At 53.9% G+C, this 27,965-nt stretch overlaps 1 protein-coding gene across 2 annotated transcripts in view; it reads right to left on the reverse strand.

Moving 5' to 3' along the window:
- CHST8 (carbohydrate sulfotransferase 8) overlaps window positions 1-27,965 on the reverse strand; it is a 124,316-nt gene that overhangs the window by 53,544 nt on the left and 42,807 nt on the right. For both annotated transcript variants that reach the window (XM_059044399.2, XM_067018459.1), the window contains one exon: window positions 13,725-13,940. In XM_059044399.2, coding sequence (XP_058900382.1) covers window positions 13,725-13,854 — 130 coding nt within the window. In that variant the 5' untranslated portion in view covers window positions 13,855-13,940. The remainder of the gene's footprint in view (window positions 1-13,724; window positions 13,941-27,965) is intronic.

Consider the following 27,965-nt stretch of genomic DNA (forward strand, 5'->3'; position numbering starts at 1 on the left):
TTGCTTCCTTGGGATTCTGGCATTTTCTGCTCCCTGAGGAGGGCTGTGTGTTCCTCTCAGTGAAGCAAATGGAAGTAATGAAAAACGGGCTTGGGGGAGGGATGTTCCAGCGTGGGTGTGACCTCCAACTGACCCCCAGTGCTGGATCTGGCTCCCTTCTTCCTCTCTCTAGGACACAGGATGGGTCAGGTGGGGGTCATGCGAAGCTAATGCCCTACCTTTCTCTTTCTCTGGTGCGTGGAAAGTCCCAGCACGGTTTCAGCCTCAGACCCTAATTTACAGGTCCCCAAGTGGAAGGAGGCAGTTCTTGACATCCCAGGGCTCCTGGGACCAGCTTGCTTGGGAAGGAGGCGGGAGTCGGGGTGGGGAACACCAGGAATTCCCCGTCACCCTACTCACTGTTGAGTTCCATGAGTGCAGGGACCTCAGGGTCCTGTTCGCTGCAGAATCCCAGTGCCTGGCCACGTTGGGAGGCAACATTTCTCATATGAATGAATGAAAGTGGAAAAGTGCCCCCTGCAGTAAGCACCCACCTCCTTCTGGACCAGTGGCCTTCCTGCTCTCGCCGACTTTCATCCCAGTCCCCAGGAAGGGACGAGGCCCACACACATTTTGCAAGCCCCGTATATTGTACCTGCTTGATGAGCAGACTTGGTTTAAAGCCTAGAAAATCCTTTAATTACTGCTGCTACTTCTGGCTGGGTTCTGGGAAGGAACTAATTCGAGCAGCAGTCACTCGACCCGACCTAGGAAGAATGTCATTTCGTTATTTGGTCTGCCCCGGTCGCAGGCAAGGGGTTTACGATAACTGGTTTTGCCAAGTTCCTGCTGGAATGGAAACTCATTCCTCACCCACTTCTGTGGTGACAACCTGCAGACAACTCCCACCCTGGTGCCCAGGTCACTTGCCCCAGCCCAGGCCCTGACTGGGTGTGTCCCACGCCTGCCTGTGGCAGACGGGAACGTCAGTGGGAAGTGTTCCGCATGTGAGCTGTGAGCCCGAGGCGCGCACACACCTCATGGTGGTGCACGTACACACGTGTACACGGGATCGCAGGTGAGAGCCAGACACACACACGTTCACAGAGGTCCCCGTTCTTCACCAGCAGATCTATGCACAGACCAGAACGTGTCTGCAACCCACAGGAATGGAGTACACCCCACAGATCAGCGTGGCACTGTGTGCAGACCCCCAGGCTGGCCCTCCAGCAGTGTGTGTCTCAGCTCTGAGTGGCTGTCAGAGTCACCCATAAGACTCTGTGTCTTTGGGATCCAAAGACCTGGGTTCTAGTCTAGACGCTGCTACTTCCTGGCTGTGTAACTTTGGACAAGTGACTTTGCCTCTCTGTGCTTCAGTTTCCCTATCTATAAAATGGAGGCAAGCAGCTGTGAGGCTTCAGTGTGGAAATATCTATAAAGCAGCTAAAGTGCAGTGCCTGGGACACAGGAGGCACCTGGCACTCATACCATCGTCACTGCCCAGAACACACCCCAGGTGCCACCTCCCTGGGCGCTACTGGGACTCTCAGGTCCCACTCACAGCTCCCTGAACTGGGCAGGGGCCCCTCGGGCTCTGGGAAGCCACCGTTGGTCAGCAGACACCTGGAGAAGCTCTGCCCAGGACTCGCTTGGGGCCTGGCTTGAAGTGAGTCCTGCCGGGGCTGGAAAGATAACGAGTTCCCTGCCTACCAGGGAGACCCACTACCTCTCTGTCCTGGGGCGGGGGTGGTGGGGGGAGTCGCTAGGGAGGGAGGGCGGGAGAGTGGACACAGCCTCTCCTTCCAGCCCATCCGACCAACAGGCGGTGACAAGCGTGTCCAACCAACTCTGAAAACACCTTGTAAAGTTTGAGCTGCCACTTAAAAATCAGAAGAAATGATATATGTTACAGATTCCTTGTTTCTTTGAAAAACTAAAAAATAAAAAGGAGGATCTGGCCACCCTGGGCCCGCATTCCACACAGCGCTCCTGGCTGGAGCTGAGAGGTGGCCCTGCCACCCCGTTCCCCGTGGTCTCCCGGCCCTGGCAGCTCTGTGCTGATACATTTTCTGATGGGCCTGGTGACCCAACACCATTTTTAAAAATTGACATTCCCCCTCATCCCTTCCTCTTTCCTATCTCCCTCCCTGCGGGGCAGGCCCAGACCCTGAGGGCAAAGGTCGAAAGCACCCGCAGATGCTTGTAGCCTTTGGAGAGGTAGGGTGGGCGTCCCAGACTCCTTCCAGGCTGCCTTTTCCTCCCAGGACCTAAGCACATTCAGACACACAACCAAAACGTGGTGAGGGGTTCACAGATCACCCCCTCGGTCCAACCTAGCTAGGAAACCACCTGGGCTGAGAACCACTGGCCAGGGACTGGACCCCCTGACCTGCTTTGAGGACAACTGCACTGGAGCGAGCAGGTAGCCTGGATGGGGAGAGCCTGCTCTATAGGTGGCCGGCCTTCTGGACCGCTGAGGAGGGCTGCGAAATGCCATGGCTAGGCCGCAGGGCTTGGTAAGAGGCAGCCCCCAGCTTCCTGCCTGGACCCCAGATGGAGAATGGGAAGACCCCTCCCGGGGCTCTTCACGCCTCCGTCAGGAGCCAGCCAGCTGTGCAGGGGCTCCTGAGCAGCAGCTGTTGGGGACAATGGAACCCATTTAAGTTCAGCTATTTTTCCCAGATAAATAAAAAAATTTTAAAGCGAGAATTGTTCACTGAGGTCTACCATGATTCAAGTTACAACTGTAGAGCCCCAAATCCTGGGAGATAAGCTTCACAATGAAAAGATCTGCAGACACGTAACGATGAGCTTCTGGCTTAGATGGGATCTGCCTGAGCACCCGACTTCCTGCAAAGATTTCGGGAAGGAGACCCACGCTGACCCGAAGGCTACTTCAGAAAGGCATCATCATCATAGGAGGGGCCAGCATGCCCACCCGGCAGGCAGTCGGTGCCCGGGTGAGAGCTCCACTCGGCCTGGCCCGGGGGCATCCCTGATCGGCGCGCCTCACCACGGACCCGCATCGGCCTCCAGAATCAGCCTCCGGCACTTCTGTTGTCATAACTACAACCATGACATTTTGGGGGTTTAAAAAAACAAGAACCAGCTATGGAGAAGGATGACAATCGTAGCAACAGCCTTGTCCTTGGACCAGGCTCTGGCAGAGAACCATTTCTCTGCTGCCCACGTTAGCAACCTAGGACTTCTGGAAGGTTAGCAGGCCGAGATAAGCACATGTTAGGACCCGACTGGACCCTTCCCCAAGCTGGCAGTGAGATTCACTGTCTCCCTAGCCTCTCTCCCAGAGCCCTGAGACTGCAGACCAAGTGGGGCTGAGTGGGGAGGCAAGCCAGGCAGGAGGCCACCCCCAGAGCCCTGTGCTGCTTTCGGACTGAAGTCTCGCCCTGCCCTCCTGCTCTCCCAGGCAGAGCTCCCGGGCTGAGTGGGGGGCTTGGCTCTGATGTCAGGTGACTGACTCCCCCTCCATCCCCCCACTGAAGATGCCTGGTTGGTGCATGGGCACAGAGGTGGGGAGGTACGGGGTGCATGTCCCTGCTAATGCCGGCCCAGGTGCGCTCCCCACAGTGGCCCAGACTAGGTACTTCTGGGGCATCTCACACACAGATCTTGAGCCCTCCTCCTCCCTGGATCCCTCCTATTCATTCTGGGCTGGGCAGATGGGAAAGGGGTCACCCCACACCTGAGCCCCGCTCTGGGCTCCCGGAGTAGCGACTCACATCGCAGGTGAACAGAGCCTGATTCACCTCCCAGGTGGGGGCTTGGCGGGGTGGGGGGGTGGGGGTAACAATCAGCTGCTGTGGAGACACAACCTGAAACCGGGGCTTCCGGGGCCGGCATGAGCATCGGAACCGCCAGCCCAGCTCGGCCGCTCAGCCCCGCTCAGACCCGGACACAATGGGAGCCCCAGTTTCCCAGCTGCACTGTAATTTCAGAAGGTGTCTTTGTGTGGGTTTTATTAACCAAGACGCCAGAGGAGCCTTGGGGTTGGGGCAGGGAGTCTGGCTGCCAAGAAATCTGCTGGGTGTCGGAGACGGTGGAAAAACAGAAAATACAAGAACTGCTGACCGTGACATTAACCAGCAGCAACAGGTGAGGAGGGCAAAGTGAGCCTCGGAAGGGCTTTGCAAGCAGGCAAACCTGGGTTCGAATCCCAGCTCCGGCCACTGGCTGTGGGACTTTGGGCAACTGACCTAACCTCGCTGAATGTAAGTTGAGGACAATGATGCCTGCGTCTCACTGGGTGAAGGAAGATGAAATAAAGGCACCCGAGACAGTGCCTGGTGCCAATAAACGATAACTATTATTAGGTTTCATGCACACTGAAGCTTAATTACATTGTCTCATTTAAAAAATTATCGTCGTACACGTGTGTGGAGCTCTGTGGTTTTCAAAGGCATCTTTGTCCATTACTTCACTAGAGCCTCACAGTGATCCTGTATTCTATTTTTAGCATTTTACTTTAGTTCCTTTAAAACATTTCTTGCTCTTATTGGATACGATTGTCCCCATTTTCCGTTCTGCTCTCCTTTTTAATTTCCCCACCCCTAGGAACATTTAGCATAACAATGTTGGCACCATTTTCTATTAATATCAGTTTTCAGATTACAGTGATAAGATGTCTGTTTCCTAATTTAATTAGGTGATTCCTGTTATTAGTTCCTACATGCTCATTATTTTTCACTTAGCATATTCTAACGCACCAAAGGAAAAGTGAGGCTCCGGCTGGAGACCTCCAGGGCGTCTTCTGCAGTGGGGAGGGAGGAACCCAGGAAATGGGGGCCACAGCAGAGAAGCAGATGCCAGGGGGCTGCAGGCCGGGGTGGTGTCTCAGGTGAGAGAGGATGGGGGCAGAGAAGCTTCCACTGCAGACGGGCCCGCAGTGGACACTCCTGAGGTCAGGGCGTCCCAGGGAGGGCTCTGTGAGGGTCCTCCCCCCAAAGCAGACTTCAGAGAAGGCTCCCAAACCAGCACCCCCGGGACCTACCAGCCCCCCTGGGCTCTGGTGCCCACACTTGAGGGCTGCGTGTTCTGGCATGGCACCCCTTCCTGGCACTCATTGTCCGATTGCCGTGGAGGTCCCATGTCTGCCCCGCCATCAGTACGTCCTCTGCACAGCTCCAGGGGGCACCCTTCCCACCACAGTTGAAATCAACCCTACCCTGGAATTAGCATAGAACACAGTGTGAGTAAGCGCCCTCGAAATGTGCAGGCCCTGCCCCGACGCTCCCACCCGACCAAGGCGGGGCTCAGCCATCGTGCCATGGGCTTTAGCCACCGCTGGTCCCCAACCCTCCGAACGCCCACACTGACCCCACCAGTTTCCTGCCTTCCGTAGGCTGGCACAGTGATGGCTGGGCTGGCCCAGCTCACTGCCCACCCTGTGGCACCAGAAAGAACCCCCCACGAAGCCACTCTGGAGTTGAGGAAAGGGGGCACAGGAAGCCCCAGGGCCACGCTTGGAAGGAGCACTGCTACAAGTACCGTGACCACAGCCCTGACTTTGAGAACCCAGTGCGTTCTGGGACAAGGAGCGGGCATTCCAGAGAACCGAAAACTCCATGGGTGGCTTTAACCCGAGTTAAATTTTCTTTGCTGTGGGCGTGGAAAGGCGAGGCGAGGCAGGTGAGGCAGACTTCGTGAGCCCTGGGCGGCGTTTGGTGAAGAGAGTTTGAACACACACGCTTGCAGGTGCGTTGTTTAGAAACACTGGGTTCTGAGAGTCCCAGCCCTGCTGATTTTGCAATGATATGTTGCCAGCTACTTAACAGGATGGATCACTGCAATTACATGTCACTTCTGATATTCACAGTCACAACAAGGAGGTGTCAGTTTCACAAGGGTTGTAGGAAATATATATGATGTTCCACAATGCTGCTAGAAAAAGGTTTCAGGAGACAGACTCGAGAGGATTCTAGTAAAACCCACCTGCCCGGGCAAAGCAGACAGCTCCATGGAAACTGGAGGGGCTGGCTGCCCTGGCCGGGGAAGGAGTGTGGGCTTAGGCACACCAGCTCCAGCAGGCTGCCCCTACCCCAAGGCCGCCTTGCCCAGAGAAGGGGGAGGAGGGACGGCCACCCCGCTTCTGGTTACTCCATCACCCTCACGTGGGTGAGTTGTTGAGAGCGTCTCGTTACCCCTGTGGCCCTGGCTCACCCAGGGCTTTCGGCCTGGTGGTGTCTCGGGGCTACAGGGGGTCACACCTGGACAAAGACAGTCATTGTAGGAACAAGACAAACCCTCTGACACTGACCCCTGCACGCTGGCGCAGGCAGGGCCACGGGTCCCTGGTAACCGTGGAACTGAGAGTGAGGGCCACGCTTTCTCCAGCCAACACAGCCCTGCCTCCAGGGGACCAAAGCAGGAGTTCTATCAATTTCTGAGTCAATTCTGGCTCTGTTCATTTCTAACTGTGAGATGTTGGACACACTACTCAGCATCATGCACTCTGGAGAGAGGCCACGGGCTCCCACTGAGTCTTACCCAAATCCACTTCACTGCTTCTGCTGGAGGTCAGCATCGTGCCACCTCTTGTGCCCTGGAGAAGGCCAACAAGCAACGCACAGCTCCCCTCCTCCAGGAAGCCCTCCCGACTCCTCCAGCCAGGACCTTGCCCTCGGGTGTGTGAGAGCCAAGGAGTGAGTGTGTGAACGAAGATGCAGGTGGAGGAGGGATGGGCAGGGTGGAAGCTTCCTGCTTTTCTCGCCTGTTCCTGTGGTCTGTGAGTCTGGAACCCTGGGTGGAGGAGTCACAGTGCAAGTCCACACACCCTGCCCAGCATCTCAGATGCCACCTGCCCAAAATAGAACATGTGGTCTCCAGCTGCCTCCTCTGACCACTCCCTGTCTGAAGTGTCTGCCTCGGTGGGTGGCACCCATCTACCAGAGACAGACACTCTGAGCTAGAGTCACCCCGAGCCCTGACGGCTGCCCTCCTCACCCCCCTCAACCTCCCACCCCTGTGGCCACCAACTCTGGGGTTGCCGACCCCATGACGGCCCTGACCCACCCTCTCCTGCCCCTGCCTGCCTGCCCCAGGCCTTGCCATCTCTTCCAGCCTCACTCAAGCCCTCCCAGCAACTCTCCTTATACTTGTGGGTCTCCTCCTCTGCTCTTGCCCACAGGTCCACGACACGCAGTCACTGGAGCGGGCTCTCTGATGGCCACTGCACCCTCAGAATCCCCAGAGCTTTCCTGCTGAGCCTGCAGCAAAGGCTCGCCCCCCTGCAATGTTCCAAGGGCTCACGGGGCCCAGCGCCTGGCTGTGCCTTCAGACACTGGTCTGGATCCCCGGGTCTCACTCCAGCCCCTAATGCACTGGGAGCTCTTCGCACGCACATTCTCTCATGCCTCTTTGATCCACGCTCTCCTCTCTGCCAGGTTCTGCTCTGGGACCCGACAGGGCAGACCGAGTGAGCATGATTGCTGTTGGGAAGGCAGTAGGTGCCGCGGGCAACAGCCGGCTGCCTAAGGATGAATCCGGGCTCTGAAGCCCAAAGCTTTATGGCCCTGGGCATAGCTCGTAACCTCTCTTACCTCAGGAGTCTTGTCTGTCAAATGGTATAATAGTACTTAACTCGGGGGGTTCCGAAAGTATGAAATGAGTGCTAAGTACTTGTGAAGTGCTTGTCTTAGTGGTGGACACGCAGTGAGTGGCTGGGAGCGTTAGCCCCCATCAGTGTTTTCTGCGTGTCCATCCTGTAAGTCTCAGGACCTCATTTATTATAAGAATTACATGCATTAAAACATGTAAAGGGCTTAGCACAAGACCTGGCAGGTGGTAAACTTTTGTTATTATTATGACTCCTGGATGCCCTGGAAGAAATGCCCTGGGGCCTGGCTATGGACCAACAAGTCGTCAGAGGCTGTCCTGTCTGCACTCGGGGCCGCTGAGCCATCACTGTGGCTGCCTTTTTCCGTCGGCACCCCAGCACTGGCCTCAGTCTGCAGAGACCGCCCCCCCATCACAACTACATGGCTTTGGGGAAAGCAAAGAGCTACTTCACTAAAACGTGGGGTAGCTCACTCTAAGAAACTCCACTCTGCCAAAACCAAACGTTTAAAAAAAAAAAACCTATTTATAGTGTGCCGGCAACAGAATCTGTATCATAAGGTCACATTTTTAAAATGTATCAATGAATCAGCCAATCAATCCACTGTTCACTTTGGCTTCTTGGGTCGCTAACAATGTTTCGCCTCACCCCATTAAAACAAAATCCGGGCTTCCCTGGTGGCGCAGTGGTTGAGAATCCGCCTGCCGATGCAGGAGACACGGGTTCGTGCCCTGGTCCGGGAAGATCCCACATGCCGCGGAGCAACTAAGCCCGTGAGCCATGGCCGCTGGGCCGGCGCGTCCGGAGCCTGTGCTCCGCAATGGGAGAGGCCACAACAGTGAGAGGCCCGCATAGCGCAAAAATAAATAAATAAATAAATAAATAAATAAAAATAAAACAAAATCCATCCCGCTTAAAAGAATGAAGAAGAACTGATAATAATTAGAATGTCACAGGGGAGGGGGCTGGGGGACGGATGGAGTGGGAGGTTGGGGTTAGCAGATGTAAGCTTTTATGTACAGAATGGTCCTCCTGTATAGCACAGAGAACTATATTCAATATCCTATGATAAATCATAATGGAAAAGAATATTTTTCAAAAAGAATGTATATATATGTATAACTGAGTCACTTTGTTGTGCAGCAGTAATTAAGATAATATTGTAAATCAACTATACTTCAATTTAAAGAAATAAATTAAAAAATTAAAAAAAAAAAAAAAAAAAAGAACATCACTGGACTTGCCTAGTGGCGCAGTGGTTAAGAATCCGCCTGCCAATGCAGGGGACACCGGTTCCAGCCCTTGGTCTGGGAAGATCCCACATGCCGCGGAACAACTAAGCTCGTGTGCCACAACTACTGAGCCCACGCGCCACAACGACTGAAGCCTGCGCGCCTAGAGCCCGTGCTCCGCAAAAAGAGAAGCCACCGTAATGAGAAGCCCATGCACCACAATGAACGAAGAATAGCCCCCACTCGCCGCAGCTAGAGAAAGCCTGCGCGCAGCGACGAAGACCCAACGCAGCCAAAAATAAATAAATAATTTTTTTAAAAAAAGAACATCGCATTGTACAGCCCCAGATGAATGGATGGTCTAGGCACAGGGTCAGTGGCTAACTGACATCCCCAAAGAAAGCCGGGCAGATGTGCGTCCCCCAACAGAAGAACATAGGACCACACGTGAATTCTTGCCAAAAAAAAAAAGAAAAGAAAAAGAAACCAAACCTGCATCTGATCAAGCTGCTAAATTTACTTAATTTATAGGAAATACAAAGCAGAAGGCTGTGCTGAGCTATACCAAATAGGCATAATCAGCAAATATCAGCAAAAACCCCAGCTGTGGGAAACTTACAGGGCCTGCGACCCAGTTTCCTCCAATAAACAGCAAGAGAGAAATAAAGATGTGCAGGGCCTCTTATAGACCGAGAGAGACTTAAACGACTCATCCACCGACTGTGACACGTGGGCCTTATCTGGACACTGGATAAAACAAATTGGAAATAAAGGTATTTATGATATTTGTGGGAAAACTAGAAATGTGAACACTGGTCATTTGGTGAGATTAAAGAACTGTTGAATGTTAAAAAAAAAAAAAAGAGTTCTTATCTTTTAAACTGAGAAATATTTTGAAATATTTATGGCTTTATGGTTACCAGAGGGTAAAGCGGGGCAAGGGGGGAGGGATAAACTGGGAGATTGGGATTGACATATACACACTACTATATATAAAGTAGATAAAATAAGAACTTACTGTATAGCACAGGGAACTCTACTCAACACTCTGTAATGACCTATGTGGGAAAAGAATCTAAAAAAGAGTGGATAGGGACCTCCCCGGTGGTCCAGTGGTTAAGACTCTGTGCTTCCACTGCAAGGGGCACGAGTTCGATCCCTGGTCAGGGAACTAAGATCCCGCATGAGGTGTGGCGTGGCCAAAAATAGTTAAAAAAAAAAAAAAGAAAGACTGGATATACATGTATGTGTACAACTGATTCACTTTGCTGTACAGCAGAAACTAACACTACATTGTAAATCAACTGTACTCCAATAGAAATTTTTTAAAAATTGATGGCTGAATTGATAGGCCATATGGTATATGCTTCAAAAGGAGAGAAGTGGACGGGGCTGTGGAGGGGGCCCTCTTGAGGCTACTGGGTGTTGGGTGCGTGGGGTTCATTGCACTATGCTAACCTACTTTTGTGTGTGTTCCAAGCTCTCTATAATACAAAGTTTATAATAAAGACGGGCAGCTCATAAAAAGTCGGTGTGCCCAAACACACACATGGAGTGTACCTTCTGTACCCCCAGGGTCAGCACGTTGGGATGTGTTATTCCAGGTTCTGGTCTGCTCTCTTCCACTTAAGGAAGGGGCAAGTGTAGTCTCCTGGGTCAAGAAGTGAGTTTCCTGAGGCCTCAGGGGCTGGCAATATTGGAGACTGAAAAATAGCAGGATAGGTGGATTCCCTGATACCCAAGAAAATCTAATCTTAGAATGAAGGTAGGGGCTTTCCTGGTGGCGCAGTGGTTGAGAATCCGCCTGCCGATGCAGGAGACACGGGTTCGTGCCCTGGTCCGGGAAGATCCCACATGCCGCGGAGCAACTAAGCCCGTGAGCCATGGCTGCTGAGCCTGCGCGTCCGGAGCCTGTGCTCCGCAACGGGAGAGGCCACAACAGTGAGAGGCCCGCGTACCGCAAAAAAAAAAAAAAAAAAAAAAAAAAAAAAAAAAGATTGAAGGTAGGTTAACCGGCAGTGATTTATGTTCCAGGAGGTTTGATTTAAAACATAGCAAACATTTTGGAAAATATCGCTTGGTTTACAAAAGTTGGCAGCCCCATAGGATTGCATCTAATGCACAAACCAGGTGAGATTTGCTGACTGGTCTCTGAGTTCAGGTGCTTTTAACAGCTGGTAGCTGCCTGGGAGAAAGCTGAAGGACACCCCCAAGCCCAAGGCACCACAAACAACTAAAGGCTCTGCCCGCCTTCTCAAGCTTGTTTCTGGATCTTCACCTGCCCACCCTCCCCCTTCCACCTTGATCAGTGCCACCAACAGCGGATACCAGACACTCCATTCCCAGGGAAGTTTCTGCTGCTGGGAAAGCCAGAGTAGCCTGTGTGGAATTTCCTCTGAAGGTGCCCCCCCCGCCATCGGCCTTGCCTGATCTGGATGGCAGGGCAGACCCCACACATCCACACCTCCCGTGGGTAGAAATCCTGACTTGTCCAGGGCCCTTGGGGCCACCCACCCATGCAACTGGATACATACACTTTGTAAGTACTGGTTTCCAACAGATAAATGCACTCAAGGTTTATACGCTCAAAGAAGCCAACAGGATGGGACTGTTTCACTTGAAAGATCAGAAGAAAATTGTAACTAATGTTGTGGAAAATTACTTTGATATTGCTTTCTTGGTACCGAATCACAATTAAGCTGCTGTGAGAAGTACAGGGAAAGAATAAATGAATAGCAACAAATCAACACAAACAGCCTGTGTCAGGAACACTTTGCTCAGAGCAAGTAATGTAAGCATTACTTAAGGTTTTATGACTGTGTTGGATGTGATTTCCCTAGAACGTCCAGGTTGCCCAGCACCTGGCATGTGGCGAGGGGGTGGTCCAGCTCCATCTACAGCCCGAGGAAGGGAGCTCAAGACCCAAGTGTGCACCTTGCCTGGGTTTGCCAGGCAGGCCTTTGCCACACCCGGCTGCAGCAGGAGGGGAACCTCAGCTTCCTGCCATCCTACACGCCCTGCCAGCGGAGGCCCGTGCTCCTCTCCTGTTCACCACTGCACCCCACCCCAGAAACCCCAGCCATCCGGCGGGCTCCCACCCCACCAGTAATCAAGGAGATCCGCACGTGCGTGCACTGGGGCAGCTGTGCAAGGCGGTGCTGGCTGGTGGGAGGGACAGTAATGAACGTCTGCAGAAGAATGAGGGGCGTTGCCAGCTGCTACAGCACGGTGGTGGGGGGGGTGTCGTGGCCACCGGACCCCGACCCACCCAGGAAAATAACACCTGTCTCCAGAGGTCACCACGGATGGGATACCCAGGGGGACACCACAGACACACTCATGCCTTCTCTCCCAGGCTCATCCCATAGAACGCAGACACTTGGACATGCAGATCCTCTGCCCACGTGTGCTCCAACTACACATACTCACCAAGACCTGTGCCGAGGATACACGGTGCCGTTAACCCCAAGCCCTGTCTGAAGGCCCTTTTTGGGGAGCTCGCTTCTGCATATATTAACCCACAACTGCAGAGACCAACTCTTAGCGCCCCTGCTGGCGCTGCCTGTGGAGCCCGGTTCTGCTGAGACAGTAAGCCGGCCACTCTGGGGCTCACGTGAGGCTGCAAAGTCTCTGCAGAGGACCAACTGGGTCACGGGCCCCTGCTTTTGCTTCTCCAGAAGTCAGGAAGCAGCCAGGCCAGCTTCAACAGCCACCCCCTAGGAGGGTCCGGCCCACGCGTGGGTCAGCCCCAGTCACTCACCCACTGCCTCCTGGGGACCCAGCGCCTGGGCTGCCTCTAGCTGACTCTCTGTGATGAGAGAATCAACTCATAGCCTCTCCCACCAGGGTCTCTGATAGCAGCTGCCAGGCCCAGGGCCCCAGCTCTGGCGTCCTCGTGCTTCTCCTGCCTTTCTGCGTGTTGCCTACAGGCCCCCAGTCTGAGCCTGGGTGCAGGCTGCCCCGAGCGTGTGAGCCATGGCTGAGGGGGTGCTGGGGTGGGAGGCTTCAGGCCTGAGAGCCCTCTGCACTCAGGGCCAGGGGCCCCTGTGCCATGTCCCGCACTCCTGTGCTATGGGCTGCGGGCAGGGATGGCACAGGAATTCCTCGGCCTAACTGCCCAGCCTCCACACCTCTTTCATTCTGTTCGTGTCCTGGAGCACAGGGCTGTCATTACGGACCCTCCCCTAACAAGGCCTCCAGGACCACTGCTGAGAAATGCTGGGGCTCGGGCCTGGCAACCACGCTTTCCTCTCGCCCCAAAGCAGAGCGATCCCTGGCCTTGGCCCCGAGCCGGATGCCCTCCAGCCCTGCCGTGCTCTCTGTGTCCCAGCAAGAGGGGCCTGGCTTGAGCTCCCTTCTCCACATCCTGTCCACCCTGAGGCTCCAGAACCATCCTTCCTGCTCTCCCCTCACTGCCACCCCACCTCTGAGTCAGGGAGGGTACTCCCCTCCAGTGTGTTAAGGGGAAGGAGGTGGGGGGGCCACCTCAGCTTCACAAAGCCAGGAGGTACCCCGACCTCCCTGACCAGCTGGAGAGGCTGAATTCGAGGGGTCCCCAGGGCTGGGCAGAGAATCAGAGTCCCATCTGGGAGGCCTGGGCTCAGGGAGAAGGCGTTCATCTTCGGATGTCCGAGAGCATGTGGAAGGGGCCCCGAGAGGTGGCACAATCCTCCTTAAAGCTGGGTTTCTCCAAAGGCAGTGACCAGCTCAATCGTGGGCAGCTTGTCTGTCCTTCCCCAGAAGAGTGCACAGGCCAGAGGCCAGAGGCCAGAACCCTGAGGCTGGTGGTCTGACAACAGACACCGCGTTCCCACACTGAGGCTGAGGACCACCAGGAGGAGGCCAGGACCCCTGCCTTGGCACCAGAGCGGCGTGCAGACCTGCACCTCGGCCGGGGAAGCCGGGGCCAGCGGACGGCGGGGCGGAGAGTGAGGGCTCACCTGGCACCTGCTGGAGGGCGAGCTCCGTGGGGTCCTGCAGGCTGATGAAGAGGAGGAGGCCTGCGGCTCCAAACAGCAGGACGGACGAGAACATGCAGGCCAGCCGCATTGTTCCTGCTCGCGGGGTCATCCAGGGCTCCCTCTGGGCTCACCTCTCGGGTGTGGGAGGCACGTTCTTCCCTCATCGTCCACACCAGGTGTCCATCAGGCCACGGTCTATGGAGCAGCAAAGGAGAAAGACGGTCCATCGCTGAGGCCCAGGGCCCCAGTCACTGCACTTGACCAGCGGAATCCTGGATACGCCCCCACCTTACTCAGGTGCGTCCCTTTCACGTTTTCAAGCCCAAGGAGGTGAAGGGAAGCCTGGCCACCACCTGTGGCCAAGACATCAGCTTCCTGCCAGGGTCTCCTGTATCTGCACCCCTGGAAAAACCATGGAGAGAGACACTGCCCAGCTCCTATCCAGGGGAGCCCAGGGTGGAGCCCCATCACCCACAGCCGGGGACAGCGGCCACCCTCCTGCAATGTCCAGGCAGGAATCTGGGTCCTTCTCCCTTGCAACTGGCCTGGTGGACAGAAAAGCTCTTGGGTCTCTCTCTGCCCTGGCTCCTGTTTACAGGGTGCTGGGGACAAGGGTCTCCACAGAACTGGAGGCTTTGAGAAGGAGCCTCCCAGGCCCAGAGGATGTCAGGGACTGAGTGACTCCCCCCTCCCCGCCCCAGCCAGAGCTTTCCCTCCCTGACAGACTGAAGGATGGGCTGGTGGGACCGAGGCCCCACTGGATAGTCACACGTGCAGGAGCTGAAGCTCTGGCCAGATCACGGTTGGCCCTGCTCTCAAAGCCCTGGGGCCTGGAGCTGAGACGGGGCAGCCAGACCCAGATCTGACAGACCCCAGGCTCAGAGGCTGTGTCCCTGCAGATGGACCTCCACTGCTCTGGCCGCTGCAGACCCAGAGCATGCATGTGTGGCTTGTCCCAACCCCCATTCCTCCTGAAGTAGAAGAAATTGCAACTACACCAGTACCAACCAAGTGACATCGGTTGGGCCAGGCTGTGGGTCAAGATGGGGGTACCCCGGGACTTCCCTGGCGGTCCAGTGGTTAAGACGCCGCGCTTCCACTGCAGGGGGCGTGGGTTCGATCCCTGGCCTAGGGAACTAGGATCCCACATGCCTCGCGGTGCGGCCAGAAAAAAAAAAGAAAAAGATGGGGGTGCCCCAAGGCCATCTGCCCAAGGGAAGGATGTCAGTTCCTGCAGTGGGGCAGGGCTTGGTGGGGTGGGACAGGTGCGGAAGGGGAATCCGCCCAGTAAGCTGTCACTGGGTCCCCTGATCTTCACTAGGTCCTACCCTCCCGGGCCCAGGGATACCACCCTCTTTCCACCCAAGGAGCCCTTGGGAACTTGCCCCTCCCTGGCACAGGGCAGCGCCCGAGGGAGGCTGAGGCCAGGTGGGCAGCTCCCAGCAGCCTCCAAGAGCATGGCTGGGTGGTTGACGGGGCCCCAGACCAGATGTGCTGCTCGGCGCAAGGGTGGTCCCTGCCCGGGGTCTCCTTGGTGCAATACCTTGGTCAGGTAACCCATCTCCGACCTGGCACGCAGGTGCTGGAGGAGGAAACGCTAACTTTTTTCCCTCTGCATCCAACCTGGGGGGGCGCGAAGCAGGAAGTGATACTAAGAGAAGCCCCTCCCTCCTCTGCCCAGACAAAGATTCCCAAGGACTAGACAGTTCTCAGCAAAGCTCTGAGGCCGAGGAGAGTTAAACTGCAGGTTTAGCTTTCTCCCCTCTACAGTCTCCGTAATTATTGTTTCACTCGGTTAACTTTAATTAACCTGCTCCAGGCCTCCACGCACGGGAACGCGTGTGAATGCCGGGCTCTCTGGGCTGACCCGAGCAGGGGTTTCCCACGGCCTCCCAGCTTTTACGTTTGGGAGGCAGTGCTGAGCCGGGCTTGGTTTGCCTCTGGAGTTGGCTCTGGGGTTCCAGCTGGCCCCGACCTCGCTGCAGTGGCCCCCTGCTGCAGAGAAAGATGGCTATTTCCTGCCATCGCCAGGGACACTCCCACGCTGGGCTTGTGGTGGGTGAAAATGGGTAGCCACGTGTCGCCAAAGGCTCAGACCCCGAAGCCCCTCACGAAGGGCTGCGGCCTCCCCCTCCGTGGCTACCCCAGATGGGACTGTCCTGGGGGCCTGACTCATCATCCTGCAAAGACACAGACGCAAGAGTGCAGGCCGCAGGCTCCGGGAAAGGACGAGGCCACTCTCAGCGCTGCCCACAGCATGCCCGGCGCCCTGTGCTCTCCCAGGCCCTTCCCTCAGTGATGACAGGCCCTGAGTGCAGGACCCACAGGGTAAGCCTATAAGCAAGGCCGCAGCTGTAAGGGCACCCAGCTTATGCCGGCCACGGTGTTGGCACATCTCCTGCAGCCACACCGGCCTGCAGAGTCAGACACGAGGCCAGGACGCTGATCTGATCTAGGGTGAGCTCCGACGTCAGGACATCTCTTAAGGAGGGGGAGAGGGAAGGAGAGAGGAAGGCGGGACGAAAGGATGGCAAATCAATGGCCAGCGTACACAGCCGCCCGGTTAAACAGCTAATAAAGAGCTGCCCGATCTCGACCCAGAGACTCCATTGGATGAGAAAAGGGGACTCAGACGCACATGTGATCATCATCGCATTGTCTGTACGGTGTCTGGCCCTGCAGAAGTGAGTACAGAAGAGCTGGTCAGTCCCTTTTTCTTCCCAATCTGTCACACTGTCGCCATTCAAGCCAGTATCGATTCCCCTTGTCCTGCAGCCACGACCTGTCCTCACTTGTTTCTGAACCTGCCCAAACCAAGCCCACCCAGTGGAGCCAGGCTCCAGCAGCCCATGTGCCTGGAGCCGGGATGAGGGCCACATCCCCGCCCCCAAATCTGGGGGAGAAGAGAACACAGCCCAGGACCTGCACCTTCACTGTGGCAGGAGCGTCAACCATTCAAGTGTCTCACTTCAGTGACTCTTCTCTTTGTTGGCCCCCAAGAGAATATAAGCCCCTTCCCCACCAGCCCAGGGAAGCTGTTGTTAGAGCCGTGCACGGCTTCCCCTGCCCAGACCCAGCCCTTAAGCCTCAGACCCCAGCCTTCCCGCGCTGCTGCGGCCCTCCTCCCAGTGGTGGCTCTCACTGAGAGACCGTCTGATTGGCTAAGTCCCTGCTCCACCTAAACAAGAATCAAAGGTTAGCACGCCTCCCCTCCTGGGAGACTGGTTTGCAGTCTGGCTGGGTCTTCAGTGCCCCAGGAGGGGGCCAACATCACATTATCCGTAGGAACCTCCTTCCTTTAAAGGGAGGTAGCTGAGAGGTCACCAGCAGACCACCAGACACTCCAGAGGGTATGCACATCTGATCCCCTACTGTTCCCGTGAGGGTCCTTGTCTTCAAAGTCACACGTTATTTTCAAGGCCGTGGGGAGAGCTGTCCAAAGGCTGTCTCCCTCTCCTGGGAGTTGAGCTGCTACCTGGGAAAGGGGACACCACACTCTATCACAGGCCGGGGCCGGGCTGCCCGGGGCCCATAAACACATTCACAGGCCTCCACCCCGAGCTGGGAGGACTGGTGCATCCTAAGCATGCACTGCATCACCCTCAGCTCCGATGACAAGTGGAAAACCCTCCCCTACTTCCCTGCTTCCCTTCCAAGGCCAACAGACAATAAGAAAATTCAGATACCTGGGGGTGGAAGGGGGAGGGGTGAGGCAAGAAAAATAAACAGCCCACTGAGTTTTCAGAAGGTCCTGCCTTCCTCACAATTCCTAGTGTTCCCAGCGGCTTGTCTCCCTGAGGCCTGAATGGCATCACCAATTTTTACAGTAAGAAAAAGAAATCCAATTAATCTTGTAAACACCTCCTGGGACACAGGGCAGGGCCAAGGATTTCTCCTATTTCCTTATTTATCTGATTTAACAATTCGTCTTTCGAAAATTCACTTCGGGGCACAAGCAAGGACTTGGGAATTCAGCCAACAAAACACACGCACCTCAAGTGGCGAAGGGCCGGCAGGCAGACGGACGGACGGCTCCAAGGACACACTTGGCTGTGGATGCTCCAAGGCCCAGACACTCACCCCAGTCACCCAGAGGACTCTGCCCCACTGGAGGCAGCAGGATGCATCCAGCCACGTGCCCACTGGGCGCACTCACTTGGTGTGCAGACCCCGGGCCCAGGAAAGTTCTCTGTCTAGTCAGTCTCCCCCTCTAACCGGCAGGAGCGAAGAATGACGTCCCTCCCGGCTGAGGGCTCCAGGAGAAGCTGCTCATCGGGAGAGAGGCTGCTATGGCAACTTGAGGAGAATGGAGCCAGGCACTGCCGTCACCTTGAATCCGGCACCGGCACCGAGCGTTCTGCCAGGGCAGCAGAGGGGGCCGCGCCTCCAGCTCTGCCCCCCACCGAGGCTGGAGCTGGGGCTGACCTCCGGGCTTCCCTCCTCAGCCAGCCTCCTGGCCTCAGTAACTCATTTGCTCTTTGCTGAAACAAAGCACACGGCCCAGTCCCCTGAGAACACCACCTCCACCTGTTTTGTCAGATGAGTTCTTCCGTGTGTGTGGCTCCTGCTTATTTCTGAGATGGGGTTCTTCTCGATTTCAGCTCCTTAAAACCCTGCAGCTAATTAAAACTGCTCTAACGGCAGTGGTGGTAGCAGCAGCAAACTCTGGGACGAGTCCCTCCAGTTTTTCTGCGTAGGTATAAAGTTGCAATGCTCGGCGAGGATGAGAAATGGCTGCAAGCGCTGAGACTCTGCAGACTCCTGCCCCACTGCTGACACGGGTGTGTGTGTGTGTGTGTGTGTGTGTGTGTGTGTGTGTGTGTGTGTGTGTGTGTGTGTGTGTGTGTGTACGTGCTGACCTGGGTCCTGAAATGGCCAGGGCCCAGCCTTGGCACACCTAAGTAGGCATGACAGCACCCCATTCCTGGGGGAAGCAATTCACTTGATATGCATTCCCCTGTTACAAGGCAGGGAGTCCTTCCAATCCCCCGTGCTCTCTGCGGGGGGAGAGAAAGGGGCCGCCAAGGTGAAGGGCAGGCTGGGGCATAAATCAGGCTCAAACAGCCCCAAGCCATATCCCCACAGCCCCACTAGGAACACCACAGCCCAGCTTCCCACCACTGTGCATACAAAGAGGATGAACGGAAGCCTGCAAACACACAGCCACAGCAAGAGGGTCCGGAGAGCCTGGCCAAGGTGTCACAGGATGCAGTGCCTTCCACTGCTATTATGGGTCTGCCCAGAACGTCTTATATTTTCAGGGTGTTTTATGACAATGGAACAGGGTCGTGGAATAGTAATTCTACAGGTAGAAAAACTGAGTGCCTCCCCACCCCTGCCCAGGCTGTACCTCCAATCTTGTGAGCATGTGTACCTCAGTTAACAGCCCTTCCCCCACTGTGTGGAGAGCATTCACATGCCTGTTTCAGACTCTTTGCTCATCTCTGTACTCCCAGCACTTAGCACAGTGCCTGGCACAGGTGATTGATAAACTTCGCTGCAATTTGAATGAGTTAATGAGTTAATAGACAGAGGTGACTGGGCCATCTGGAGAGAGGCACTCCGTGAACCTGGAATTTTAAAAAGGTCACTTATGTTTCAGGGAGCTGTGGGTTTGTTTTGCTCAGGTCTGGGTTGGAATCAGGTCCAATGAGTGGTCCGATCCTATGACTGAAGAAGAGACAAGGAACTGAGCTCCACCAGGGAGCCCAATGGAACCTGACAGCTCCCAAATACCCAAGGCACGCTCACCACCAGGATGCCACTTTTGTATCCTCATGTTGGTAGGGCAGATTTCAAATCATGGGGCTTGAAGACGAGTATATTTGTAGAGGTAAATGACGACTCTATTTCTATATATACACGTATATTAACACACATAACACATGCACAAACAAATACACAAGTCATTCAGATGCCGTAAAATGGATGATTCCCAAACCTTTAAAATACAGTATGATGATAGGAAACTCCCACACAACACTGGAGGTTGAATGTGTTGATCAAAGACCAGTGAAAGCAACACATGGTGTAACGTGGATGAACCTTGAGGACGTTATGCTATGTGAAAGAAGCCAAGTGACAACAGGACAAATACCGTACGATTCCACGTAGTCAAATTCAGAGACAGGAAGTAGAATAGTGGTTACCAGGGGCTGCAGGGGAGGGAGGGAGGCATGGGGCATTATTAATTAATGGGTACAGACTTTCAGTTGGGAAAGATGAAAAAAGTTCTGGAGATGCATAGTGGTGATGTCTACACAACAATGTGAATGTAGTTAATGCCTCTGGACTTAAAAATGGCTAAAATGGTAAATTTTATATTATATATATAAATAATAGTAATGATAGTAATTTTACTGCAATAAGAAAAATCAATGAAAGCAAACTGAGTAGAAATCATGATGTTATCATTTTGCTCATCCCACAGGTGACTGGATATGGGCCCAGAAGCTGCGGAGGACCAGCACGGTCAAGTTCACACCTGTGTGAAACAGGACCAGGACATAGAGGAACTAAGTTTACGAAACCAGGCAGCGCCCCCTCCCCAAAAGCGACCAGATGTCATGGGATGGACACAAGGCTCAGGGTGGGGAGCTCAGATTCTGGGCCTGGCTGTCCCTCCAATTAACTGTTGACCCTCAGGGTTTGATTTTCCTAACCTTGAAATCAAGATGCATGCAAAATATGCGCTATAGGTGAGTTTCCAAATTCCTTGCAGCTCTGGTGTGAGACCAAACACCTATCTTGGAGAACAGAGAGGCACCTTGTGAATTTTATTTGCGTGAGGCCACTTTCAGGTCCCTCACCCACACCTGCTGACTCTCCCTTGCCACAAATGTGGGTCAATGCCGTGCCCTTATGGACCAAAGCTGCCAAGCTGTTTCTCCTTGAGATAACTCTGTCCTTATTTGAGGGGGCAAGGGACCCTGATGCAAGTGTCAAACTGAAAAATGTGTTCTCAGGTTCTTTCTGATCTACCCCGAGGCCTGTGTGGTTGAGGCGAGTCTCTCCTGGGTGTACTCTCTACCTAGGTTACCTCTGCTCTATGTTTGAATCCACGGAGCCCAGTTGGGACAGTGTCTCACCTAATGATAAAAATAATTTTAAGGCAGAAATCTAAACAGGGCTAATGATTTGAATCCCACTGTATCCGTGGTCAACTTTGTCATTTAAAAATCTTTAATTCTTAAACAATGTAAAAGGGCAGCATGAGGAGTCCTCGTGGTGATGGAAACGTCCTCTGTGTTGACTGTATCAATGTCAACGTTCTCACTGTGATATTGGACTGTAGTTTTACAAGATGTTACTATTGGGGGAAACAGGATAAAGGGTACACAGTATTTCTCTGTATGACTTCGTACAACTGTATGTTAATCTATAATTACTTTGAAATAAAAAGTTTAATTAAAAAAATCAAGAACTTAAAAAGAAAAGTTACTGGCCTTTCAGCTCATGCATAATGGAAGCACATTCTAATGTTGTGCAGATAAATAACAGATAACCATTTTCATGGATTGGCACCATCCTCTGTTGAATAAGAAACATTTTAAAGGTAAGGGACTATGCCTTTAACAGGAAAATTTGATGTGTTAGCAACTACTGGTTGATCTTTGTGTACTTTTCAACTGCAAATTGCACTTTAAAAACGCAAACAATTATTAATATTGATTTGGACTAAAACAATATTGAATTTCAATGTATTTCCGGCTCTTTCATGAACTTCCCCGTGGATAATACTCTTTTATCATAATCAATGATAAAAGAGTACTTGCATGCTCGATTTCTTTTCAGTGAGGGACCTTGAAGAGGGCTGCTGTGATCCATGGATAATGAACTTCACAGGGACAAGGCTGGCTCCAGAGTCCTCTGCCAGGTTCTCAAACTTAGCAGCTGGGACAAACTTTCAGGGCCACTTTCCCCTCTGGTCTTTATCCAAACCAATATTACAGAGCACAGGCTACGAACAAATGCTCAAGGCCTGGAATGGGACTTAGTGTCACAGTTTTTAGGGGAAAAGCAAAAGGAATAGACATTTGTCAGGCTTCGTTAACATCCCAGGCGCTATGCTGGATACCACAGAAACATCCCATTGAGCTTTCACACAATTACCTCTTGAGGTGAAAATCTTTATCCCTATTTGTCACAGGTTTGGTTTTCTATAAGGAGATGCTGTGACGGAGTTTGGGGTTCAAGATGTTTATCAAGGCTCAACATCTATGAAGGGAAAAGGGAGGAAGGGGAAGTGAGGAGAAGTTGGTCAGGGATTCAGGTCCAACAGAGCCTGGATGGGAACCCTGGGGTGGGTGTTGGCTGTCAGAGCATCCTGCGGCAGACAGAAATGGCTCCGCCTGTATGCCTCTACCTTACTCAGTAGTTGGATGTGGGGTGCCCAGGGAAGAGCATGACCTGGGATAAGGCAGTTTGCTGCAGATCCCTAAGGAGATGACAGCTGACCACCTGTCCCGTGGGTGGTCAGTGAGTCCTTCCTGGAAGGGGATCCAGGCAGCATATCTCCAAGTCCATTGCTCTGTTTTACAGATGATAAAATTAAGACTCAGAGAGACTGTCAAGGTTACACAGTAAATAAGCCATCCCAGATCTGTTTGCCTCGCTTCTTCCAAACAAAAGCATAGATCAGATTGTCCTGACCTTCAGTTACTCAGGCACGAAGGTTTGAAGGTCTCCAGAGGAACATGCAGAAAGTTTGACTGCGTAAGCAGATACCTTTGTTTCACCTGCAACACGCACTACTAACATCCCTGCAACACGCATGCATGTGTCTGTGCGCACACACACGCTTACTTCTTGGCAGTTGACTCCTTGCTGATGGTAGGCGGGGACGTGGATTATTTGGGTTAAAAGTTCCCCTGACAGTACAGCCTGGAGAGCATCTCCCCACAGTAGAGCCGTTGGATCTTGCGGAGAGCAGCAGACGATGTACGAAGCTGCACGGCCTCCTTTTCCTTTTAGAAAGCACTGAGCTCCTCACATTTTCCAGCTGCTTTGAAATCCACAGCCACAGCAGGGAAAATTACAGGGAGGAAAAAAATTGCATATTTACTTCTCAAAATTGAAAGTTGGGGTATAATATGAACAGAAAGGAGCGTATGAGTAAACCCAGAATGCCCTGGCCCCTGGCAGAGTGCAGCTGCCTCGAAGTTGCAAACTGAATCCACAGACTCCAGAGGAGTAGGGAATGGCAAGGAGGTTTGGCTTCCTTCCAGGGAATCCCTCTCCCTGTGGCTGGCACAAGGAGGTCCCAGAGGACTTGCCTTTGTGCTCCCAGCTGCCAAAAGTGCCTGGCACAGAGGAGGTATCCAGGCAATGTGTAGTGAGTGATGAAAGGCTAGGAGGAGGAGGGAGGACGGGAAGGGATGCTTGTACACTAAGTCCAGCTGGGTGCTTGGAGTTGAGGTCATGTGGAGCCCAGCAGGTGCGCCCTGGCTGTCCTGTAGGAGCAGGCTGGCCTTTCTAAGCTGGCGCCAAGGCTGACCGCCACATTCACGATTCCTACTAGTCCAGCATGATTTTCCCTGGAGCTCTTCTCAGAACGGCTGGTTCCTTCCAATCTAAGGGCTCAAAGACTAAGGATATGGCAGAAAAACCAAGTCTATTGTCTCTGTCCTGACTGTTCCATGGAGAATTGGGTCTCTCTCAGGCTATCAGGATGGGGCCAAGCCTGTGAGTGATCTGGAAGTCCTAATGAGCAGCTATGCATGAGGTAGGAGCCTTGATTTCCTGTATCTCAAGTCTCCCCCCCCAACGCCTTCCCCCTTTTTCATCACAGAGTGTTGGAAAGACATAAATTTTGGACCAACCTCCCCTCCCTTCACTCTCCCCCGACATCCGACCGTACCCTTGGTCCCCTGCTCCTGTCCTGTCTATCTTTTCCAGCCCCTCAGTGTGGCTGATTCAGCACCAGGGTCCTGGACAGCTCCCCACCTCCACACCACTTCCGCCAGCGCATCTGCTGTCCCTCCCTGTTCAAAACCATCGGAGGGCGCCCCGTTGCCGAATAGTCCAAGTTTAAATGTCTCAGCATGTCCCACAAGGCAAGTGAGTATCCGGCCTCATGTTTCACCATTCCCTGACAGCCCCCAGGCTGGGTGAGAGACATCCAAAGAGCCCCTGGGCTTTCCTCCAACACAGGTAAGAGTGAGAAGTTACTGTAGAGAAAAGACCACTGGGCTCTGAGTGTGGGCTACTCTCAGCACTGAATTTTCTCCCTGGGAGACACTTTGGGGATCATCATTTTACATCTCTGAGCTTCAGTTTTCCCAACCAGTCAGTCCCAGGTGGACTGATATCACAGGGCTATTTGTGAAGGTTCCTGCTGGGATGGGCTGCTGTCCTGGGGTGGAGGAAAGAGACTCAGGGCGGGTGGGGTGAGCTTCTGAGTCCCAGTCCCTTCCCTGCAGGGCACGTACTCCCCATGGTCTGCTGACTTCTCTGCTTACCCTGAACAATACACAAGGCAGGGGGAGGGGTTCTGTTTTTTCTCTCCCTGAGCCTGCAGCCTCTTTTCTGCTGCCCTGCGTCCTGGATGTTCTCATCTTTCAGCTTCAAGGACACAGGTAGAGAAGGGGCTAAACATCCCTGGACATGGCACTCTATGGCATGTTTGCCAGGCTGGAGTGGCGGGCAACACCCAGTGAACTGGGAGCATCTGAAAACAGAATGGTATCAACACAGGCCCCACACTGTACCCTATACCACTCTGCATGCAAAGGGTCACTTGAGCCCTGACTTTTTATATGGTTGCTGAAAACAGGAAGACGCAGGTACAAATACACATTTTTATGACGAGACTCAGACTAGCCAATCGATGGTCTTCAGTGAACACTTGTTTAAAGCAGCCTTTTCCTATAATAACTGTAAAGACATTTTAATATGAAAATTTTTTAAAGTAACCCTTGGTAGCAGATCCAGACCTTCAGATTTTCCGGTTTGAAAACCTGGACTTTTAACTTGATATTTCCTGATTCTCAAATTGGCAAGTAATGTACATTTTAAAAACCGGCTTGACCCAATAAAAACTCATGTCCAAGTTGGATTTGGCCTGGGGTCCACCCATTGCCAGTCCTGCCATGAAAAGCATAGCCTGGATTGGGGAAAAGCCCAACCTCTGGATAAAAATGATGCCTAACAGTTCAAGGAATTTTTGTGCAAAAGCATCTGAGGGGAGAGAAAGCTTGTGACTCAGCTGCAGTGGAGTGAAACTGCAGCAGCCTCGCTGGTCAGAAGCTGCTTCCTACAGCTCTGTAACCAGATGGCACTCATGCAGAAACAAGGGCTTCCAGCCCAGGGCATCTGTCTCCACCTGGAGGACAGTCACTGTGGTAGGACAGGGGAGTAGTGACACAGTATCCCAACCCAGCAGTGACACACACACACACTCACACACACACTCACACTTGTGTGCACCTGTTATGGGTTGAATTGTGTCCCCCCAAATTCATACGTTGAAGCCCTAATCCCCAGTACCCCAAAATGTGACCTTACTTGGAAACAGGGTCATTGCAGAGGTAATTCATTAAGATGAGGTCACACTGGAGTAAGGTGAGCCCCTAATCTAATAGGACTGATGTTCTTATGAAAAGGGGAAATCTGGACACAGACATGCACACAAGGAGAAGGTCCTGGGAGGATAAAGGCAGAGATCTACGAGTCAAGAGATGCACCACGCCCAGAAGGAACCAACCCTGCAAATACCTTGATCTCAGACGTCTACACTCCAGAATGGTGAGACAATATTTTTTGGTTGTTTAAGCGCCCCCCTCATCTGTGGTATTTGGCAGCCCCGGCAAAGGAATACAGCTCCTGTGGCAGAAGGCTCAGCCCCCACCTACAGGGCAGCATCCTCGGTGGGACAGGAAGGAGCTGGGGTGTTGCCAGGAGACCAGCTCTTGCCTGGTTCGGTGGTTGCCATCAATTGTGTGCAGCGTCAGACTAAGCATTTGCCATGAGCCCTGTGACAACCAGCACGTGTTGGGAGGTGAGTAATAGAAAACCCAGCTCGGTGGGAGTCCCGAAGTTTCATGGTGTCACCAGGACCCAGGTCCTTCCTGTGGCTCCACCCCTCTGTCCTCAGGCAGGTTTTGTCCTCAGATGGCTCCTTCATGGTTGTACGATGGCTGAGCCAGAGTCCGCCTTACAGGCATCCTCGTTACATCCAGTAGGACAGAGGGAGCCCTGTCCCCAACTGGACCCCGAGCCAATGGCACCTCTGGGGCTGGGGGAATGCCCTCTGTTGGTGGATGCAGGCCTGGGTTACTGGAGCCAGTGGGATGGAACTGGCCTCCCTAGAGCTGAGGGTGGGGTCAATCCCTCCCAAACCCAAAGACTAGGGTACGAGCTGGGGAGGGGTGACCCGGAGCTGGCCACTGAGTTCATTGCACAATTATCTCCTTTGCTCCATATAAAAGTCACATGGGCAAGTATAACCCCCATTTTACAGATGAGGAAACAGACTTAGAGAGGCTGAATAACTGACCCAAGGCCACACTGCTAGGAAGTGGTGGAGTCACATTTGAATTCAGGTCTAAGTCCAAAGGACGTGCTCTCCACCACTCCTCCTGTTGAGCCCTGCAGTTAACCCCGCCTGGGACTGAGGAAGCCACATGCCAGGTACACGCCAGCACAGACCTGTGTCGGTCAGCGGGGAGGGGGTCAGGGCTGCTCTGCTGCCCTCGGGAGCCCTCTCTAAGCCACACCCTGCCCGCAGCACTGGCCTACTGGCTCCCAAGCAGACCTTGGCCTTGGTGAGAGCTGGAGGGACAGCGAGAGCAAGGAAGGTCCTTGCAAGGAAGGTCCCTCGGCTCATGCGTGAAAGCGTCTAACTACATAGGTGCACACACGTGTGAGCATGCAGACATGTCTCTGTGACTCTGTCCTGTGGATGGAGTGGGTGAAGGGCCGGGTATGTGTGCCTGGGTGAGCGTGTGCGTAAGTGGACGTGTGTGTGTGTGTGAACGGATGCGTGTGCTTGTGTGCGCCCATGTGTGGCGGTTCCAGAACCTCCCACCCCTCTGCCCCGTGACCACCAGCAGGGAGCAGTCCAGCCGCAGCCCAGGCCGTTCCCAGCTCCTGGCCACCAGGACACAGACCACAGCAGCCCTCGCTCCCAGCTCAGCAGTGCTCCCGCACCCCCAGCTGCTGCCTGGGGTCAGGCCTCCTTCCTGGCAGAGGAGAACAAGGCTCCCTTTTCTGTAGGGCCCGGAGGGAAAGTGGCGGGAGGGTGGGCTGCGGGGGGGCAGCGCTCAGGGGTGGCAGCCCAGAAAGGCCATCTGCCATCTGTGCTGTGCCTCCCGCTCTCCCCACTCCGTCCCTTTCCGCCTCAGGGTGCGTCATTCTGGTGACCCCTGGGAACTGGAAGCTAATTTTGCACGATCATTAGCGATGGAAAGACCTCAGGTTCTGCCTTTAATTAAAGTCAAACGTGGGGCTGAGGAGAAGCGCTGCATGCAGGCATCCTCTTTCTCACTTGTAAAAGCCATACGCAAATAATTAAGCCAGGCATGGAAGCCGTAATTAAAAATTTCACAAACCCCCTCATTAGCTGAGCAGCCTGCACAGAGAAGTGGAACCGAGCTCCTCCCTCATGTCGGTAGCAGCTCCTACAGATGGTTAATTGGGGCTGGGGGAGGGGGCAGGCTGTACCTAGTTGACCTTGCACCTGGCAATGAGCTGACAAGACTCCTGACCTCCCAGGCCAGCAGTGATGACCTCTCACCTCTATCTAGGAAGCTTCTAGCCAAGGGCTAGGGCTCCCAGAGTGTAACGGGTGGATCCATGTCCAACCCCCCACACCCCCACCCCCAGGTCAAGGAGGACCACAACACAGGACCCTGGTCCCAAATCTCACAGTCTCCCTGGCTCGAGTCCCAACTGTGCAGGGCGAGATGCACTGATGGAGTGGGAGAAGGGTCTCAGCTAGAGATTAGAGTTGGCACCAGTTGGACATCCTCAAGCCCCACCCCCACCCCCCAGTGTACCCAGGAGGGAAGCAGCACCCTCGATGGAGGCAGGCTCAGCAGATCCCTTCTCTCTCCCAGCAACTGTGTGTCCTGAGGCCCTTCAACTCCTGCCATGCACACAGATATCCCCAGGCCCGGTGGCCACTGTGCAGCAAGTGACCCACCTGAAGACAAAGGCCCTAGACAGGATACCTCCACACACCCCAGAAACATTCCATCAGCCCCAGCTTCAGTCAGCTTT

The sequence above is a fragment of the Kogia breviceps genome, chromosome 18, assembly GCF_026419965.1.
Source record: "Kogia breviceps isolate mKogBre1 chromosome 18, mKogBre1 haplotype 1, whole genome shotgun sequence".
Taxonomy (NCBI): domain Eukaryota; kingdom Metazoa; phylum Chordata; class Mammalia; order Artiodactyla; family Physeteridae; genus Kogia; species Kogia breviceps.